At 63.0% G+C, this 19217-nt stretch overlaps 1 protein-coding gene across 1 annotated transcript in view; it reads left to right on the top strand.

The window, feature by feature from the left end:
* Window positions 1-3711: 3711 nt before the first annotated feature.
* Window positions 3712-19217, top strand: part of Muc5b (mucin 5B, oligomeric mucus/gel-forming) — a 27575-nt gene continuing 12069 nt past the window's right edge. Inside the window, exons 1-31 of the mRNA XM_013502904.1 lie at window positions 3712-3840; window positions 5701-5772; window positions 6116-6187; window positions 6481-6742; window positions 6823-6937; window positions 7054-7144; window positions 7293-7399; window positions 8494-8695; window positions 9052-9177; window positions 9483-9600; window positions 9676-9814; window positions 9943-10053; window positions 10234-10303; window positions 10575-10712; window positions 10931-11095; window positions 11223-11317; window positions 11544-11670; window positions 11813-12068; window positions 12757-12812; window positions 12933-13033; window positions 13298-13449; window positions 13580-13718; window positions 13801-13914; window positions 14481-14660; window positions 14976-15215; window positions 16644-16800; window positions 17092-17220; window positions 17333-17477; window positions 17552-17595; window positions 17672-17869; window positions 18250-19215. Coding sequence (XP_013358358.1) covers window positions 3771-3840; window positions 5701-5772; window positions 6116-6187; window positions 6481-6742; window positions 6823-6937; window positions 7054-7144; window positions 7293-7399; window positions 8494-8695; window positions 9052-9177; window positions 9483-9600; window positions 9676-9814; window positions 9943-10053; window positions 10234-10303; window positions 10575-10712; window positions 10931-11095; window positions 11223-11317; window positions 11544-11670; window positions 11813-12068; window positions 12757-12812; window positions 12933-13033; window positions 13298-13449; window positions 13580-13718; window positions 13801-13914; window positions 14481-14660; window positions 14976-15215; window positions 16644-16800; window positions 17092-17220; window positions 17333-17477; window positions 17552-17595; window positions 17672-17869; window positions 18250-19215 — 4957 coding nt within the window. The 5' untranslated portion in view covers window positions 3712-3770. The remainder of the gene's footprint in view (window positions 3841-5700; window positions 5773-6115; window positions 6188-6480; window positions 6743-6822; window positions 6938-7053; window positions 7145-7292; window positions 7400-8493; window positions 8696-9051; window positions 9178-9482; window positions 9601-9675; window positions 9815-9942; window positions 10054-10233; window positions 10304-10574; window positions 10713-10930; window positions 11096-11222; window positions 11318-11543; window positions 11671-11812; window positions 12069-12756; window positions 12813-12932; window positions 13034-13297; window positions 13450-13579; window positions 13719-13800; window positions 13915-14480; window positions 14661-14975; window positions 15216-16643; window positions 16801-17091; window positions 17221-17332; window positions 17478-17551; window positions 17596-17671; window positions 17870-18249; window positions 19216-19217) is intronic.

Here is a 19217-nt window from a genome sequence, read left to right as displayed (position 1 = left end):
CAAACTGATAAAAGCATTCAGCAACTTGCTGTACCCTAGCAAGGAATAATCAGGAAGGAAAAAATTAAGAAAGTAAGAAAACAATTTCGTTAACACACCATATTTAGGAGAAAGTTTGACCAAGGAGGCAAAAATCCTGTACACTGAATACTATAAAACATTGTTGAAAAAAAATTAAAGACCTAAAGTTGAAAAATACCATGTTCATGGGTTGAAGACAGTATTGGTCAGATTATAATACCACCCCAAAAGATCTACAGATCCCTTGTAACCCCTATCAAAATGCCAATAGTTTTTTGTATAAATAGATAAATCCATCCTGAAATCCATTTGGAATCTCAAAAGAACCTAAATATTCAAAATATTCTTAAGAAAAAACAAAGTTGGAGAACTCATATTTTCTGATTTTATGACAGCATGAGGCCGCAGGAATCAACACAGTGTGGGTTCGGCACAAGGACAGCCTGGGAAAGGAAGTCCAGACCTAAGCTCCCTCTTGTGGCCTGGTGGTCTTCACTCCTATAACAATGGTGCTGGAAAAGGCCAATATCCCTACACACACAGGAACAAAGTCGGACCCCTACTTCCCACCAGTTACAAAAAAATGAACTCGAAATAGATGAAAGACACACGCACGAGCTAATACTCAAAAAGACACATTTCCAAAGAAGATGTCCACTGCCAAGTCCATGTGCTCAGTGTCAGAGCGGTCAGAGAAATGCTTATCAAATCACAGTGCAGCACCCCTCACACCAGGGAGATGGCTATTATCACAAGAGTGGAAACCAGCCAGGAGCTGGCCCCACCACTTGGGAAGCTGAGGCAGAAGGATAGCAAGTTTGAGACCAGCCTGGTCAACTTAATGAGAACTTGTGTTAAAACATAAAATAAAAAGGGCTGAGTGTCAGTGATGGAATGCCCCTGGGTTGGATCCCCAGAACCAGGAAGGAGGCAGGGAGGAGGATAGTGAGTGCTGGGGAAGATACAGAGGAATGGGACCCTGGTGCGTGGTGGGGTGTGGAAGGGTGCCGCTGCTGTGGAAAACAGCACAGCAGGTCTTCAGACACTAAGCGAGTAGGCCAGTGAAACTCCCCAGGCCAGCTAGCCCGTGCCCAGGTGTACACCCAAGGGAGTCACGGCAGGGACTCAGATCTGTGTGTCAGGTCACAGCGCCCCGGAGCCAGAGGGCCTGGGCCTGTGTCCTGGATCTGCACTGCTTCGCAGGAGGAGGGCAAGGTGGGCTGGGCAGGCAGGGGCTGAATGACCTCTAGCTGTGGCAGAGCTCTCTGAGTGGGGCTTGTGTGGAGCAGGCGGCCGGGGCCTGGGGTTGCCTCTGCAGGGTCCCTGGGGGGCCCAGTTCACTCCTGTGGGGTAAGTGAGCCCAGTATGGGCTCTGTGCCACCAGCGGGAGGGGCTCTGTCCACAGAGACCGTGGCCACGCTGGGCCCTCCATGGCCCAGCACAGTCCCCTTTGTTCTGCTGGCCCAGAAACAGGAGGGGGAATGAGGGACAGGCACACCCCGGCCCAAGCTGCAGGGCAGGTTCCTGGCAGTGGCAGCAACGTGACCCTGTGTCCCAGGAAGGCTTCGGTCCCCTCCCCAGTGGGCTGGCCGTGTCCCTTTCCTCCCTATCCCTATTTCCAGTCCTTCAACTGTGAAGAGGTAAACTCCCAGCGGCTGAGCAAACAGGCAGCCGGCCGCATCCGGGAAGTCTCTGAGCAGACCCTCTGGGGGGTGCAGTGGTCCGACTGTCCCCGGACCGGGCAGGGCCCGCGGCGGAGTGTTGGGTGCCTCTGTGTGTGCTGTGCCTGAGGCCCCGCCCCTCACGGAGCTCTTCCAGGCAGGGTGAGGAGGCCAGGCTGATGGCATCACCTGCGAGTGGCTGAGGAGGACAGCTGCCAGGGCACAGGGCTGGGGAGCAGCTGTCTAGGCTGGGGGCAGTGCCTGTGCTGGCTCTGGGGTCAGGTGCCATGGTGTCTGTGTCAGGGAGCAGGCTGGAGGTGAAGAACAGGGGCGCTGGCAGTGCCAGGGCTCGGGCAGGGGCGTAGGTCCGCAGGTCCTTCACCCCCCTCTCCTGTGGCACTGCTGCCAGTGGGCTTGGGATGACAGAGGGCTGTGGAGACCCGGCCCTGGAACTCTCCAACCTGGAGACGCAGGGCTAGGGAGAGCTGCATGGCCCCGGAGGCTGCACTGGGCTGGAGAGCAGAGACGCTGCAGGCTGTGAGGTCACTGGTGCCCGTCAGCAAAGTGTGTCCCAAGGCTTTCGAAATGATTACTGCTGAGAGGCGCTCAACACACAGTTCCTGCCTTGGCCATGTTTGCCGCACAGTCGGGGCACCGAGACGTCAACACTGTGTAGCCAGCACCACTGTCACCGCCAGGGTGTCCTCATCTCTGCCCCCTGACTCCCATCCCACCTGCTGTCTCTGTGGGCCTGGCGCTGGTGGGCCTCATGTGAGCAGACTCAGGGTGCTTGTCCTGCTGTAGGGTTCACAAGGCTTTCTGATGTGCCCCCCTTCCCCGGCAGTGCTGCTCCCACCAGTCCTCGGAGGGGAACAGACAGTGCTCAGTTATAAAGCAAAACAACCTGGAAACCACCCAAAGGCTCCCTGGGGTGGGCAAAGCCTTGAGGCCAGTGTCCCCCATCCTGTGTCTGTCCATCTGTCTGTCTGTAACCCGGGACACTTCCACATTCCCGCATCCATTTGTCCCATTCCCACACGGGCCCGTGGGGTGAAGCCAGCAGCCTTGATGTAAGAGGAGGCACAGGGAGAGCTCAAATTGCACAACGGGAAGAAGTCACAGCGCCCACAGGGAGAATGTCGCTGGACATCACTTCTGGGAAAGGCTGCCCCATGCCCCCGGAAGCCCAGCAAGGGCACTCGGGATGGGCAGCATGCCCAGGCTCCATTACCACCGCCCTGTGGCTTGCTCAGTGCCTGCCAGTCCAGGCCCAGGCAGGATCCAGACCCCAGGGGAGTGGTCACTGCCTTTGCCACTCAGAGGAGGTGGAGACCAAGCAAGATGCTGTCTTGGTCAGGGCTGGGCTGGGCCTCAGCTTCCCCTCAGGCTGACCTTTGTAGCAGAGAGGAGGCCAGAGAGCTCCAGACTCTGCAAGGGCCTCTGGGACCCCACGAAGCACGCAGATCAGGAGTCCCTCTGGCTGGGACTCCACGAAGCACGCAGATCAGGAGTCCATCTGGCTGGGACCCCACGAAGCATGCAGATCAGGAGTCCCTCTGGCTGGGACCCCATGAAGCACGCAGATCAGGAGTCCCTCTGGCTGGGACCCCACGAAGCACGCAGATCAGGAGTCCCTCTGGCTGGGACCCCACGAAGCACGCAGATCAGGAGTCCATCTGGCACGCACCCAGCGCTGTCCAGATGGGGCTGAGCAGGAGCCCTGGGTCTCCATCCCAGGCCGAGCCGTGATTCTGAGGAGTAGGCCACCTCTGAGGCCTCTCCCGCCATCTGACCCCCAGGAGTCTGCCCCAGTGAGGCAGCACCAAGCCTCTTTCTCTAGCCCTCAGATGTGCAGAGTGGGGGCACCTGCGTCTGGTGGCCCAGCCCGGCAAATCCTCCTGGGCCGCTCTCTGCCACAGCCCCTCCCCAAGAACAAACACACGTGGCTGCCCCAGGGAGTGGACGCTGCCCTGCGTGGCCCAGGAGTGGGCACAGGGCCAAGGAGTTCTGCTACATAAGCCCAGGTCCCTGGGCAGCAGGCACCAAGCCCCAGTCCCTTGCTGCCTGCCCCCCTTGCCAGCCCCCAGGATGGGCGCCAGGAGCAGGTGCTGGGCGCTGGCCTGGGCCCTCGCAGCCCTGCTCGTGGTGCGGCTGGCAGGTAAGGCCGGAGCCCCTCACCTCGACGCCATCTTCCTGGGGGACTGCCTCCGCTGGGCTCTGCTGAGGGGAGCAGGCCAGTCCTGCTGCTCGCTGAAGGTGTCCCCAGCCCTGCGGGCCCTGAGCTCCTGACTGTGTCTCACACCGGCTGTGCGGTGTCAGGGAACCAGAGCCCGGCCTGGATGGGGCGTCAGGGCAGGGCTTGGGCCAGGCCAGGCGTGGCAGTGTGCTGGGGTTAGGGGCTGGCATCTCCGGTTCTGAAGGGCTCAGCATCGGAGAAGGCAGGGACAGTCTTCTGGCTGGGTCACAGTCTACGCTGGCTGCCCTGGGTCCTGCAAGTGGACCCCACCTTCAGGTGATGGGGTTGGAGTGAGGCAGAAGAGCAAGGTGCCTGGCCACAACCTGATGCCGCGGCCGCGTCTGGTCAGCCGTCATCTCCCAGCAGGCGTCTCAGGCCTTGGGGCTGCATGGCCCTTGTGAGCAGGGCCGCTGCCTCAGTCTGCTCCCAGGAGAGCCGCATCCACCCTACCCCTCGGAATGCTTACTGTTAGCTGGGAAGGAGTGGCCGCCTCGGCCTGAGCCGGGTGAGGCTGGCTGGCCGAGGCCACGGCCACTCTGAGCTTTGCTCCCTACTGAGCTTGGGCTGGACAGGTGGGGACCAGGCCCGAGAGCCCTCCGTTTGTGAAGGTGTGGTGAGAGGTATCATCCCCAGCCTACTGCTCAGCCTGGACGCTGGCTTGTGGGGCTCAGCCATGCTCCCCCACTTCCAGGCTATTGCAGGCCGTGTGGCCTGGGCCGGGCCACTTGAGGTCCTGGGGGGAGCGATGAGCTGTGAGCACCGCCTGGGTGGTGAGACCGGCCACACGGCGCCCTCGGTGTCTCTAGAACACGCAGGGTGTGGTGGAGGGGGTGGGGCCGGGCTGGGGTGCGGAGGGCTGACTCTGACTAGGGGTCCTGGGCAGAGAGTGTCGGGCCACTGAGCCTGCAAGACCCAGATCTGGTTAGGGTCCTCAGGGCTGGGGCGGAGGTCCTGGGCAGAGAGGACGGTGTCGGGCCGCTGAGCCTGCAAGACCCAGATCTGGTTAGCGTCCTCAGGGCTGGGGCGGAGGCTGCAGGCCCAGGGTCGGGGGACAGAGGTGCAGCCATGCCTCTGGGAAACGCAGTCAAGCGGGGCTGGAGAGGAGGGATGAACGGCCTGCGGTTTCCAAATGTCAGCCGGCCACGGTGGGAAAGCAAACAGGAAGCGGGCTGCATGGTGCTTGGGAGCAGCCTGCACTCCGGCCCGAGTCCCAGCCAGAGCCGCGGCCCCTCGTGGAGCAGCAGGCGCTGCAGGGGCGCAGTCCTTCAGCTGTGGGCTGGTGCTGCCTCTTTCGGCTGCGGCCAGGCTGGCGGAGGGGAGACCACCCTGGGTGTGCTCCCCATGCTGATGCCTCGTGCCACCTGCCTGACTCCTGGTTCCAGTTCTGGACTGGTTCTGATCTCGGGTTTCTGCTAAGTCATTCCTGGAAACCTCCCACCGTGTCCCTCCAACAAAGCTGGCCTTTGTCCTCTGAGGGACAGAGGGTGGGGGCTGAACCCCCTGGGCAGCTGCGTTCTGGGACCAAGCTGCTTCCTGATTCCATTGTCTTCCTTGAGTGGTGGGGACCTCTTCCCTGTCCCTCGGGGGGATGAGGTGGCTGCCCACATGTGCGGACCAGGAGGGCAGGTGGGGTTGACATGTCAGGTCCCCTTTGGGCTTCCGAAGCTCTGGGAGGAGTCTCAGCCTCAGGCCAGAGCCTACCACATGCCTCACATTGTGACGGTGGTCATGGTCAGTGGCCGCGTGTCTCAGCCCTTGCTGACTCCCATCCTTTCCCTGCAGAGACCCAGACCCCTGTGGAGCTGAGCCCAGGGCGCACGGAGCCCGCTGCAAGTGGTGTCAGGGTGGATGGTGGTATGCAGGCCGGCTGGGGGCTCCTGACGCGACAAGGCGGGCGCGTGTCACAGCAAGACCTTCCCGGGCCTCTGCTTGGGGACGGGGCTGGGTGCCAGAGGGGTTGGGGCTCCCAGGGAGATGGAGGTGCAGGGCAGATCTTGCAGGTCCCCTGTAAGCTTGTGGGTCAGAGTGGGCTGGCAGATAGGGAGGGCCCAAGAGGGCCCGGCAGGGACTGAGAGGAGCCGGACAGCCGTGTCTTGTGTCCTGGGCCCCAGTGGTTTCAGAGTGGGCATTGCAGAGGGTGAGGTTGGAGAAGGGTGTCCCCAGCCACGTCCCCAGTGTGACCCGGTCCTGCCCGCAGCCAATCCCACATCCTCGTCCACCCGGCGCCTGACCTTCATCCCACCCCTCGCCATCTTCCCCAATGTGAGCCGTAAGTAGGAGGTAGCCACTGCCAGCGGGGCAGGGCTCTGCTGGGCTGGGGGTGAGGCTGGTATCTGTGGGCACAGGGTGGCCCTGGGCAGGGCAGTGCCCTGCTGGTGGAATCTGCTGACAACTGTGGGGCCCATGGGAAGGCCAGGGGTGGGCTGGTCTTTGGGGATCCAAGTGCTGGGGGAGCATGGCAGAGCAATGGGGCACCTGGTCTCGGGTGGCAGCCCGGGGCTGTGGGGGAGCTGGGCACAGGGCAGGGTGCCTATCAGTGGCCCGTTTCCCGGCTCCCCACAGCCCCGAACCCCGCACACACGGGGCGCGTCTGCAGCACCTGGGGCGACTTCCACTACAAGACCTTCGACGGCGCCGTCTTCCGCTTCCCCGGCCTCTGCAACTACGTGTTCTCCGCGCACTGTGGCGCCGCCTACGAGGACTTCAACGTGCAGCTGCGCCGAGGCCTCGTGGGCTCCAGGTCCACCATCACCCACACTGTGCTCAAGGCCCAGGGGCTGGTGCTGGAGCTGTCCAACGGCTCCGTCCTGGTGGACGGGCAGCGGTGAGCAGGCCCAGCCTTCTTCCCAGAGCGGTGGGGCCAGAGTTGTGGGGCAGCACAGGCCTGACCTTGCCCTCCCCCAGGGAGGACCTGCCCTACAGCCGTGCCGGCCTCCTGGTGGAGCAGAACAGTGACTACGTGAAGGTCAGTGTCCGGCTGGTCCTGACCTTCCTGTGGAATGGAGAGGACAGTGCTCTGGTGAGGATGCCTGGCGCCATGGGCCCCACAGGGTGGGAGAGAGCCTCCAGCCTCAGGGTAGGGGACTGTGGAGCCAGGGCAGAGGCCTGAGGCTGGAGCCACCTGCCTGCCCCCAGCTGGAGCTGGACCCCAAGTACGCCAACCAGACCTGCGGGCTGTGTGGAGACTTCAACGGGCTCCCGGAGGCCAGCGAGTTCTACGCGCACAGTGAGTGGCCTGGGCCAGGGCTGAGTGTAGGAGGCTGTGGGCAGAGTGGGCCGTGGTGCAGTGAGCCGGGAGGGACACTGCTGGGCGGGGGCGGGGCCCAGTCTGGGGAAGCTGGAGAGCCTCCCACACGCAGTGTTCTCCTGGGCAGACACCAGGCTCAGCCCTCTCCAGTTTGGGAACCTGCAGAAGCTGGATGGTCCCACGGAGCAGTGCCAGGACCCATTGCCCTCGCCTCCTGACAACTGCACGGACAGGGTGAGCACCTTCTCTGGGTGTGGGGTCAGCAGAAGGCCTGTGGGTGGATGATGTGGGGCAGAGGACAGTCGAGCTGAGGCCTGAGAGAGGCCCTCGAGTGAGCAGACAGGAAGGCTCTCTGTCCCAGTGTCACTGAGGACTGAGCCCTGCACCCTGGGGCCAGGCTGAGGAGGGCAGCTTGGGGAGTGAGATGCTCTGTGGAGAGCTGCACCTTGCACACCGGGAAGCCATGCTCTGAGTGTGCAGCAACTGCACATGCAGCACACGTGCACCGGGATGGGCAGGTGGGTGTGTAGATGGGTGTGTGGATGTGTGGGTGTGCGGGTGTGTAGATGGATGCGTGGATGTGTGGGTGGGTGTATAGATGGATGTGTGGATGTATGGATGTGTGGGTGGGTGGGTGTGTAGACGGGTGTGTGGATGTGTGGGTGTGTAGATGGATGCATGGATGTGTGGGTGGGTGTGTAAATGGATGTGTGGATGTGTGGGTGGGTGGGTATGTAGACGGATGTGTGGGTGTGTGGGTGTGTAGATGGGTGTGTGGATGTGTGGGTGGGTGTGTAGATGGATGTGCGGATGTGTGGGTGTGTGGATGGGTGTGTAGATGGATGTATGGGTGTGTGGATGTGTGGGTATGTAGATGGATGTGTGGGTGTGTGGGTGTGTAGATGGATGTGTGGGTGTGTGGGTGTGTAGATGGACGTGTGGATGTGTGGGTGTGTGGGTGTGTGGGTGTGTAGACGGATGTGCGGATGTGTGGGTGGGTGGGTGTGTAGATGGATGTGTGGATATGTGGATGAGGGGTAGGTGGGTGGGTGAGTGGGTGGATAGATGGATGGGTGAATAGATGGTGGTGGGTATGTGTGTGGGTATGTGGATATACGTGTGGGTGGGTGGTTGTGTGGATGGATGGATAGATGGATGAGTGGGTTGTTTGTGGATGATGGATGAGTGGGTGGATGGATGGGTGGGTGATGGAACCTTGAGGTGAAGAAGGGGCTCTCTGGCCTGGTCTGTGAGGGGCAGGGTCCCCACACAAGCACATGGCCATTCTGCCTGGGGATCAGAGGGTGCCAGCCTTCTTGTGTCCCCAGGAGGACTTTTGTCGCCGCATCCTGCTTGGCCCAGCCTTCTCCGAGTGCAGTGGGCTGGTGGACGCCAGTGTGTACGTGGCTGCCTGTGTCCAGGACCTGTGCCGCTGTCCCACGTGCCCCTGTGCCACCTTTGCTGAGTACTCTCGCCAGTGCGCCCACAGTGGGGGCCAGCCTCAGAACTGGAGGGGCCCTAACCTTTGCCGTGAGTGCCCCACAGGGCCCATGCCAGGGTCACAGGGGGGCCTGGCGTGTGGCTGGGAAGACAGGCTCAGGGGAACTCAGGGGCCGTAACGAGAGTGAGTGAGGAAAGGACGTGTGAGGAGCCAAGAGGAAGGCTCCAGCCTGGAGGGTCTGGGGGCCGAGGGGCCCCCACGCTCTGTGAGCAGGGGTCAGCCAGAGCCTCCCAGGACGGCCGCAGCCTCGAGTGGGCAGGAGGGAGCTGAGCCGAATGCTGGCCTTGGTGTCCTTGGGGTCATGGGGGAGTGTGACTGCGGTGGGTGTGACACCAGGTCTTCAGGGTGGGACTGTGTCCAGGCTTAGCGCTGCTTCCCCCCACAGCCCAGACGTGCTCGGCTGGCATGCAGCACCAGGAGTGCGGCTCGCCCTGTACTGACACCTGCTCCAACCCCCAGCGCTCCCAGCTGTGCGAGGACCACTGCGTGGACGGCTGCTTCTGCCCCCCAGGCAGGCCCCGTGCCCTGTGCCCCACCTCCAGCCCTGACCCCGCCCAGGAGGGGGTCCCTCCCAAGGGCCCAGGGCGGGTGGACACTGACCATAGGAAGCAGAGGTGTGCTTCCTGAGAAAGGCAGAGAGGTAGCACAGCCCTGGGACCAGTGGGGACCAGGCCAGCAGAGCATAGTGCTCACCCTGACACTGAGCCCCGGCAGGGCAGGGCCATAGCTGGAGCCTCCCAAGGCGAGGTCCCTGCGTGCTGGACAGGCGGCCGGTGCCCAGGCCCTCACCCAGGCTCACCACCTGTTCCTGCTCAGGCACGGTGCTGGATGACGTCACACATGCCGGCTGCCTGCCGCTGGCTCAGTGCCCCTGCACCCACGGCGGCCACGCCTTTGCCCCTGGGACCTCCTTCAACACCAGCTGCAGCTCCTGGTAGGGCCCCGCGCTCACGGGCTGCACGGGCGGGGGCGCCTGCTCCTGCACCGCCTGCTCACGCTCTCCCCACAGCACCTGCTCCGGAGGTCTGTGGCAGTGCCAGGAGCGGCGGTGCCCGGGCTCCTGCTCTGTGCGAGGTGGGTCCCACATCTCCACCTACGACGAGAAGATGTATGACGTACACGGTGACTGCAGCTATGTCCTGTCTAAGGTAAGGGTCCCCTGGCGGCCATTGGTGGACAGGCTGGTGCTGAGAGGGAAGCCCAGACCCGGGGACTGGCCGCCTCCTGGGGGTCGCACCTACCCTGCAGTCAGCCTTGAGGCCTGGTTTCCTAACAGAGATGTGCAGACAGCACCTTCACCGTGCTGGCCGAGCTGCGGAAGTGCGGCCTGACCGACACCGAGAACTGCCTCAAGGCGGTGACGCTCAGCCTCAGCGGCGGGGACACGGTGAGGGTCCCCTGCCTCCCGTGCCACAGGGCTGGAAGGGGCAGAGGTGGGGAGCCTGCGGCAAGGGCAGCCCCTTCCTGGGACAGTCCCAGGACCCCTTTCAGGGCAGGCCTAGTCGGCCTCCCACTGGCCCTCCTGAGTGGACAGGCGCTGAGCCCCCGCTGGCCCTCTGCTCCTCAGGCCATCCGTGTCCAGGCCAGTGGAGCTGTGTTCATGAACTCCATCTACACCCAGCTGCCTGTGTCAGCAGGTATGTGGCGCCTGCCAGCCAGGTGACACCTCCAGGGAAGGCATGTGGCCCCTAGAGCCCCCTGGGTTCGACTTGGTCCCTGGCAGGTTCTTGGTGATCTCAGGCAGTTCTGGAGTATCCTAGTGGCTGGCTGCTTAGTTGAGAAATGGGACGTCAGAGCTACGTGTATGTGGCCCTGGTTGCCGTGTCCGGCGTGGTCACTCCAGCCCACGGTTGCTTGGGTCTGGTGGGGTGACTGCTGTCCTCTGTAGCCCTGTGTTCTCTTCCACAGCCAACATCACCATCTTCAAGCCCTCATCCTTCTTCGTCCTGGTGCAGACAGGGCTTGGCCTGCAGCTGCAGGTGCAGCTAGTGCCCACCATGCAGGTGCATGTTACACTGGACCCCTCGTACCACGGCCAGATGTGCGGTGAGGCCTGCCAGCTCCAGGGCAGGGCTGGAGGGCGAGGGGTGGACAGGGACAGGGAGGCCCAGGACAGCTGACGTAGGGGGGCGACCAGACCGCATAGTGGGACCCAGGCTCACCTGTGGGTGGCTCTGGAGCAGACCTGGGTGGTGTCGGGAAGGGCGTCAGGCTTGGACATGGCAGCCAGACGGGAGGCCACTGATGGCCCTGGTCTGGCCCAGGCCTGTGTGGGAACTTCAACCAGAACCAGGCCGACGACTTCACGGCCCTGAGCGGGGTGGTGGAGGGCACAGGCGCCGCCTTCGCCAACACCTGGAAGACCCAGGCCTCCTGCCCCAATGCCAAGAACAGCTTCGAGGACCCCTGCTCGCTCAGCGTGGAGAATGGTACCCTCTCTCCTGGGCCAGGGTGAAGGAGGAGCGGGCCCTGGTGTGGCGGCCCACCATGCGCCCCAGTTCCCGAAGGGGGCGGGGGTGCTTGAGGGCAGGAGGGCAGCGCTGTGTCCCTCCCCAGAGAACTACGCCCAGCACTGGTGCTCCCTGCTGCTGGACCCTGCTGGAGCCTTCTCCGCCTGCCACTCCACTGTGAACCCCGAGCCCTTCCATTCGGTGAGGGCCTGGCGGTGCACACGTGGGGAGCCCTGGAGTTTGACCACAGAGGGGCGGCACTGGGTGACCACCTGCGTCTGTGTCGTCAGCGGCTCAGACCCCGCTGTGCCCTTATAGCAAGCTCAGCCACCGGGGCCAGCATTCCCGAGCTTTCCGTCTGGCGGGGGTGTGATGGGGTGGGTGGTCCTGGGGGACGGGCTGGGTCCTGACCCTCCGCCACCCCCAGAACTGCATGTTCGACACGTGCAACTGCGAGAAGAGCGAGGACTGCCTGTGCGCCGCCCTGTCCTCCTACGTGCAGGCCTGCGCCGCCAAGGGCGTGCTGCTCCGCGGCTGGCGGGACGGCGTCTGCAGTGAGTGCCCCGTGGGCTGGGCTGGGGGCATCCCGGGTGGGGTGAGGACACGGGCCCTGGTGGGCAGCAGCTGTGGTGCCCCACTCTCAGCCTGGTACTGCAGAGCCTTGCTGCCGACATCACTCTCTGCCCTGCCCTGCAGCCAAGTACATGAGCAGCTGCCCCAAGTCTCAGAGCTACGTGTATGTGGTGGACACCTGCCAGCCCACCTGCCGCGGCCTGAGCGAGGCTGACGTCACCTGCGGTGTGTCCTTTGTGCCCGTGGACGGCTGCACATGCCCTGCAGGCACCTTCCTGGATGAGGCGGGCGTGTGTGTGCCGGCCCACGAGTGCCCCTGCTACTTCCACGGCAGCGTGGTGGCGCCTGGGGAGGTCGTGCAGGACGACGGTGTGGTGTGGTAAGGAGGACCAGGGCTCCAGGCCACCCTCCTGGCCTCCCATCCCAGCCAATGGGGTCTCTGAGGCAGATCTGCACCAGAGGCTTCTGGGCCCCACCAGGGCTTTCAGGCCTGGGGGGCACACTGGGTGGGCACACGGTGGCAGCAGACCTCAGGAGGAGGCCTGAAGTTGCTCTTCGGTCCTGGGGCCATGGAGGGGTGGAGGTGGGTGGGCCCCTCCAGGGCTTCTGCCCCAGCTCTCAGCTGCCCAGCAGGCTTGCCCCTGCCTCTGTCCCACCCAGGCCTCAAGGGGGGCCCACTTTGGAGGTTCCAGTCCACCGTAGAACATGGTTGCAAAACTGCTCGCCTCATGGCAGGAAAGCAGGGGAGGGTCTGGGCCCATACCCTCTGAAGGCCTCCAGACCTACTTCCTCTGCTGGCCCTCCTCCGGACAGTCCCCCCAGCAGCACCCCAGTGAGGCCATGCCCTCAGCACCTGGTCTTGGGGGACGTTGCAGCTCCCTGGGCAGCCTGAGCTAAGAGCCACACCACAGCCCAGGTCCACCTGCCTCCTGCCACCAGGACTTGCGCTGGACTTGTGCTGGCAGAGGCCCAGAAGCAACAGTGCCCTGGCCTGGAGGGGGGTGATAGGCTGGGATGCTGGGGAGCCTGGGGACACTGGGTGCAGTGCAGTGGGCCCTCTTTTTTAGCTCTTGTGTGAGTGGGAAGCTGAGCTGCCTGGGAGCCCTGCTGCAGAGGAGCCCAGGTATCTTCACCTGCCAGGCACGGCCAGGGTGGCAGGGTGCCCGGGCTGTGGTGCTGGGCTGGGTGCGGGCCAGACCTGCCATCTCCACTGGCCTGCCATGTGCTCCTGCCCCTTCCCCAGGGTGTGCGGCACCCATGGTGTACCTTGACTGCAGCAACACCTCAGCCGGCACTCCCGGGGCCGAGTGCCTCCGAAGCTGCCACTCCCTGGATGTGGAATGTGTGAGTGCCAGGCACGGTCACAGCGCCAGCTGTGAGGGTGAAGCTCAGAGGGTGAAGGGGTACAGCCTCCCAGCTCCTGGGCCCTGGGGGCCCCGTGCTGCTGGACATGGTGACTGTGGGGCTCCCTGACCCCAGTGCTTCTTGCCTCACTGGCCTCCGCCTGGCACCCCCAGGATGGGCGGGGTCCCCTGGCTCGGGGTCTAGGACGCTGGGGTAGCGAGCAGGAGGGCCATGCTCCCAGTCCTGATCAACCGTATCCCACAGTTCAGCACACACTGTGTCTCGGGCTGCGTGTGTCCCCCGGGGCTGGTGTCTGACGGGAGCGGGGGCTGCGTTGCTGAGGAAGATTGTCCCTGCGTGCACAACGAGGCCAGCTACCGGCCTGGGGAGATCATCCGCGTCGGCTGCAATACCTGGTGTGTCTCGGGCTGCGGGGGTCGAGCAGGGAGGCACCCTAGGGACGCGGTGTGGCCTGGGGCTGGCCCTCAGCCCGATGTGGCAGGCAGCATAGGGGTCTGGGAAGGTGACCATGACAGCCTCCCCCAGCACCTGCAGGAACCGCCACTGGGAGTGCAGCAGCCAGCCCTGCCTGGGCACTTGTGTGGCCTACGGGGACGGCCACTTCATCACCTTCGATGGCGAGCGCTACAGTTTCGAAGGCAGCTGCGAGTACATGCTGGCCCAGGTGCGTGGCCCCTCGCCCAACTCCCACCTCAGGCGGGCTCCCTCTGCCGGTGACAACACTGCCTTGTCTCTTCCTGCTCCAGGACTACTGTGGAGGCACTGCCAATGCCAAAGGGACCTTCCGCATCGTCACTGAGAACGTCCCCTGTGGAACGACTGGGACCACCTGCTCCAAGGCCATCAAGATCTTCCTGGAGGTGGGAAGCACATGTGGCGTGGGCACCCCTCTCCCTCCAGCCACGGGGCCTCCAGGAGTCTTCTCCCCAAGACCTGGTGTCCAGCCATATCCAACAGGCTCAGTCAGGGGCTCCAGGCATCAGCCTGTGGTCACACCCCTCCGCCCCCTGCCTGTCTCCTGTGGTTGCCTCCTCTGCGTCTGGCCCTCTTCCTGTCACTGGGTTTAAGGCTGCCCAGGTCATTCAGGATGGTCCCACTTTTCCCACGGTCACATCTTCAGGCCCTGAGCTTAGCTGAGCAGACAGACCCTTTGGGCCACAGTCCACCTCACCATGTTTATGGCACCCGAGTCCAGCCACAGGAGGCAGGGTTCACAGTGGCAGAAGCAGAACAGCTGGCTGGGGGGCTGCCCCCACAGAGAGGGCTGGGTGAGGCGAGCCCTGGGGGCTCCCCTACAGCACAAGGTCTCCCCAGCTCCCAGCACATCCTGCCTGCCTCTGGCCACACCCCACACCACAAGCCCTGAGCCCCCAGGGGGTGTCTCTGGATCCCAGCTCCTCCAGCCTCTGTGTGCCTCCACCCACAGAGCTATGAGCTGATCCTCCACGAAGGGGGCTTCAAGGTGGTGGAAAGGGGGCCAGGTGGCGACCTGCCCTACAAGGTCCGCTACATGGGCATCTTCTTGGTCATCGAGACCCGCAGTGGGATGGCGGTGTCCTGGGACCGGAAGACTAGTGTGTTCCTCCGGCTGCCACAGAGTTACAAGGTGAGCCCAACCGGGGGGACCCTGCTCTGTCCTCACTTGGAAAAGCCCCGACAGGCAGGCCGCACACGTGGCAGGGTCTGAGAGGTGGTGTCGAGCCCGAGCTGGCCAAAGGGAGCATGGGAGCCCTGCACAGGGAGCCGGCTCTGCCCACTGACCTCACAGTAGCAAAGGGCTCTCCAAGGGGCAGGACCTGCCCACGTGCTTGGCCAGCACCCCTTCACCCCTGCCCCCCGGAAGTTCACAGGGTGCTGCTCCTGGCCAGGCTCTGAAGGCCCACCCCCAGCTGCTTGGTTCCATGTCTCCCTCCACCTTTAGGGCAGGGTCTGTGGCCTGTGCGGGAACTTCGATGACAACGCCATCAATGACCTGACCACACGCAGCCAGGCTGTGGTGAGTGATGCGCTGGAGTTCGGAAACAGCTGGAAGTTGTCACCCACCTGCCCGGATGCCACGGCGCCCAAGGACCCCTGCACGGCCAACCCGTACCGCAAGTCCTGGGCCCAGAGGCAGTGCAGCATCATCAACAGTGCTACCTTCGCCACCTGCCGCTCCCAGGTGGGGCCCAGAGAGGCTCAGGGCTCCAGCTTGGCAGGCAGGTTCAGTGGGGTTGGCAGTTGCCTCCTGCTCCCAGGGAGGCTGGGTCTGGGCCTCTGTCCCTGGCACAGAGCTGACCTTATGACCCTACAGCATGGACAGAAAGTCAATGGGGCTCCCATTGACTTACCACTCAATGGGGAAGTGGTAATCAGCCTGTGCGGGAGGCTTCCAAAAGCCATGTCCTGAACCTTAGCAAAGACTCGAGGGTCCACTCAGGGGCATGTCTTTCTAGCCAGGACCTCGGACACTGATGAGAGGGGCATCTCATGAAGGTGCAGTTGGTGCTCACGCTGCTTTGCCTGTGCTGTGAGCCCATCTCTCTCCACACACGTCCCCTGGAGCAGGTGGCCAACCCCCAGCGGCTGTCCTAACCACTGTCTGAGAAGGTCCCTTGCAGGCTGACAGTTGTCCTCAGCTTCATGTTCCTCTGCCATGTGGCAGAAGTGAGAATGGAGTGCCCTCTGAGTTCTGTCACCCAGGAGCAGCCTGGGCCAGGGCTCTCCTTGCTCACCAAGACAGACAGGTGGCCACCCGTGTTGGAGAGGTGTGGGGTATGGCAGTCAGGCTTCCAGCACTTCCCCAGAGAATGCCTGCTGGGGCCCGTGACAGGGCAGGTCCGGCATGGCAGGTTTGCTGCTGTGGACAGGGATGGATCTGGCAGGGGCCTCACCTTCAGAAGCAAGGCTCCGGGTGGTGGGCAGGGGTTCTGCACCGAGGGGTTCTGCTCTCCAATGGGGAGCAGAAGAGGACTCAGCCAATGGAAGGTGGAGTGGGACAGACGTTGGTGTGCAGGCACACAGTGCATCAAGCACAGGTATGGGATGACCAGGGCGCAGTGACCGGGCCAGTGGCAGCCTGTATCCCACACAATAAGACTCAGTGATAAGAGAATCCAAGGAGCAAGTAAAGGTTCACAGGTGAGCAGGTGGGCAGGTGGACAGGTGGACAGTGGAAGGGGGGCAGATGGAAAGAGGTGGATAGAGAGGTGGATAAGCAGGTGAACAAGTTGGCAGGTGGACAGGTGAGTAGGCAGGCAGGCAAGCAGGTAGATAAGTGGGCAGGTGGAAGGACAGGCAGGTGGGCAAGCAAACAAGAAGAGAGGTGGACAGGCAGAGAGCTGGCCAAGCAGACAGGCAGACAGGTGAGCATCTGGGCAGGTGGACCCCAGGCAGGTGGATAGGTGGACAAGGACCCCTGTGAGCTGGAGTGGTGGTGCTGGGGACAGCTTCTGCTCAAGACAGAGTCACCCACAGCCCTGGGATCAGGGACCTCAGGCCACCAGTGTGGGGGTTTGACCTACAGCTGTGCTGGGGACCACTCAGGCCTGGCAGCCCTGACTGGGTGGACACTGCTTCTTCCTGAGCCACACCTCCACCCCTACTCCAGGTCGACTCCACCAAGTACTACGAGGCCTGTGTGCGTGACGCCTGCGCCTGTGACTCGGGGGGTGACTGCGAGTGCTTCTGCACCGCCGTGGCTGCCTACGCCCAGGCCTGCCACGACGTGGGTGTGTGCGTGTCCTGGAGGACTCCTGACATCTGTCGTGAGTGGGGCTCTGTCCGTGGTGCTGAAGGGCCAGGTGGGCCTAAGGCTGACAGGCACACGGCCACACTCAGACACTAGCATGTGTGCCTGCACATATGTGTGCGCTGTGCATGTGCAGATGTAGACCTGTGTAGTCCAGAAGGCAGATACCAAACAAGGGGGGCCCAGGGTGGGTACTTGGATGGTGGATGCCCAAGGTAGGGGGGTCCAAGTGTGGGGAAAGAGCCTCTGGGTGAACGCTGGTGAAGAGGCCTGACAGGTACCCACTGAGTCTCTGCCCTCTGCCCAGCACTCTTCTGTGACTACTACAACCCCTCTGGGGAGTGCGAGTGGCACTACCAGCCCTGCGGGGCGCCCTGCCTGCGCACCTGCCGGAACCCCAGCGGCCGCTGTCTGGTGGACCTGCCTGGCCTTGAAGGTGAGGGTGCACCTAGGGAGATGTCCCTGCTGTGGGGTAGGGAGGTGTCCCTGGGCACCCCAGTCCTGTCCCAAGAAGGCTTAAGGCCCAGTGAGCCCCTACCCCACCCCAGGCTGCTACCCCAAGTGCCCACCCAGCCAGCCCTTCTTCAGTGAGGACCGGATGAAGTGTGTGGCCCAGTGCGGCTGCTATGATGAGGATGGAAACTATTATGACATCGACGCACAGGTCCCCACAGCTGAGAACTGCCAGCGCTGGTGAGAGGTGGGCAGGCAGCCGGGTGGCAGGGTGGGGCTGGGCTGCACAGGCCCTCAGTGTCTTCTCCCTGCAGTCGCTGTACCCCGGGTGGCCTCCAATGTGCTCACAGCCTTGAGGGTAAGGAGGGGCCGGAGGCTGGGGCAGGGGGCTGGGACTAGGAGGCCCTGAGTGAACTGGTCCCTGCTGTACCCAGCCTGCACATGTACCTATGAGGACCGGACCTATAGCTACGGGGATGTCATCTACAACACCACTGATGGCTTGGGCGCCTGCTTAACTGCTACCTGCGGAGACAACGGGACCTTGATCCGCAGGGTCACGGAGTGTGCCGGAACCCTGTCCACACTGCCGTTCACCTTCACCACCACCTCCGCAGCCCTCTCCACAACAGGTACACAGGCGCACACCCTGGGGAGGCGTGGCCACATCTGGGAAAGGGAAGATGCAGGGGACACTTGGAGCAGGTGCCTGGGTTCACCTAGTCCCACCCCACTGTGCAGCTGTCCACTGTCCAACCTGTATCAGAGTTCCCCCAGCACAGTGACTGGGGGGCTGTGCTGAGGCCCTAAAGCCTCCCCAGACACATTCTTGCCCACAGCACAGCCCCAGCATCCAGCTGTGCTCTGCAGACTGCAGCTAGGCCTGGTCTTCCAGGCAGAAGCAGGCCAATCAAGACTTAGGCCAGCCCTAGGGCAAGTGTCCTCCCTCCCTCTCCTTCTGGGGTGTGGCTCAGGCCAGAGAAGCCTAAGTGGCCTCTCCCAACCCATGCAGGCTCCATGAACACCGTGTCAACTGTGTGTATCCGAGAGGTCTGCCACTGGTCTCCATGGCTCGATGGGGGTCAACCAGAGACTGGCATGGGAGGCGGGGACTTCGAGACCCTGGAAATACTAAGGAAGAAGGGCTACCCCGTGTGCCAGACACCTGCCAACATTGAGTGCCGCGCAGAACTGTTCCCAGGGTTGTCCCTGGAAGAGCTTGGCCAGAAGGTGGACTGTGAGCCAGCCTGGGGACTGATCTGCCTCAACAGTGAGCAGAGCCCCCCACTCTGCCACAATTATGAGCTGCGGGTCCTGTGTTGTGATCATAGGCCCTGTGGCTCCTACCCAGCACCCAATACCTCAACGGCCAGGACCCTATCCAGCCCTACCCTGACCCCCTCTACCTGGGAGATGACCACAGCCACAGGCCCCAGCATGTCCCCAACCTCAGAGCTCAGCTTGCAGACTGAGACCTCACCCTCATCAGCATCATTAAAAACGCATGGGATCACCAGCACCCTGGCTCCCAGGACCACCCGCTGCCAGCCCCGGTGCCAGTGGACAGAGTGGTTCGACGTGGACTACCCCACATCCGACAGGGCCGGGGGCGACGTGGAGACCTACGACAGGATCAGGGCTGCAGGGGGCACCCTCTGCCCACAGCCTCAGGACATCGAGTGCCGGGCTCAGAACTACCTCTCACAGACCCCCGAGGAGCTGGGACAGCTAGTGCACTGCAACCTCAGCTTCGGCCTTGTGTGCTACAACAAGGAGCAGGAGGGTGTGTTCCGCATGTGCTACAACTACAGGATCCGCGTGCTGTGCTGCAACGACCTCAGCCACTGCAGGCGCCCTGCCACCACCACACCAACGGCCACCACTCAGGAGACAGCCACCACCAGACTGATGACACCCAGCACCACCACGGGGTCAGCAACCACCACAGCACACACCACTACACAAGGGACGGCCACCACT

This window comes from Chinchilla lanigera, unplaced genomic scaffold, assembly GCF_000276665.1.
Source record: "Chinchilla lanigera isolate Chin_1 unplaced genomic scaffold, ChiLan1.0 scaffold00075, whole genome shotgun sequence".
In the NCBI taxonomy this organism is placed as follows: Eukaryota; Metazoa; Chordata; class Mammalia; order Rodentia; family Chinchillidae; genus Chinchilla; species Chinchilla lanigera.
The sequence above is the reverse complement of the archived record's forward strand: the minus strand, read 5'-3'. Positions and strand labels throughout refer to the sequence as shown.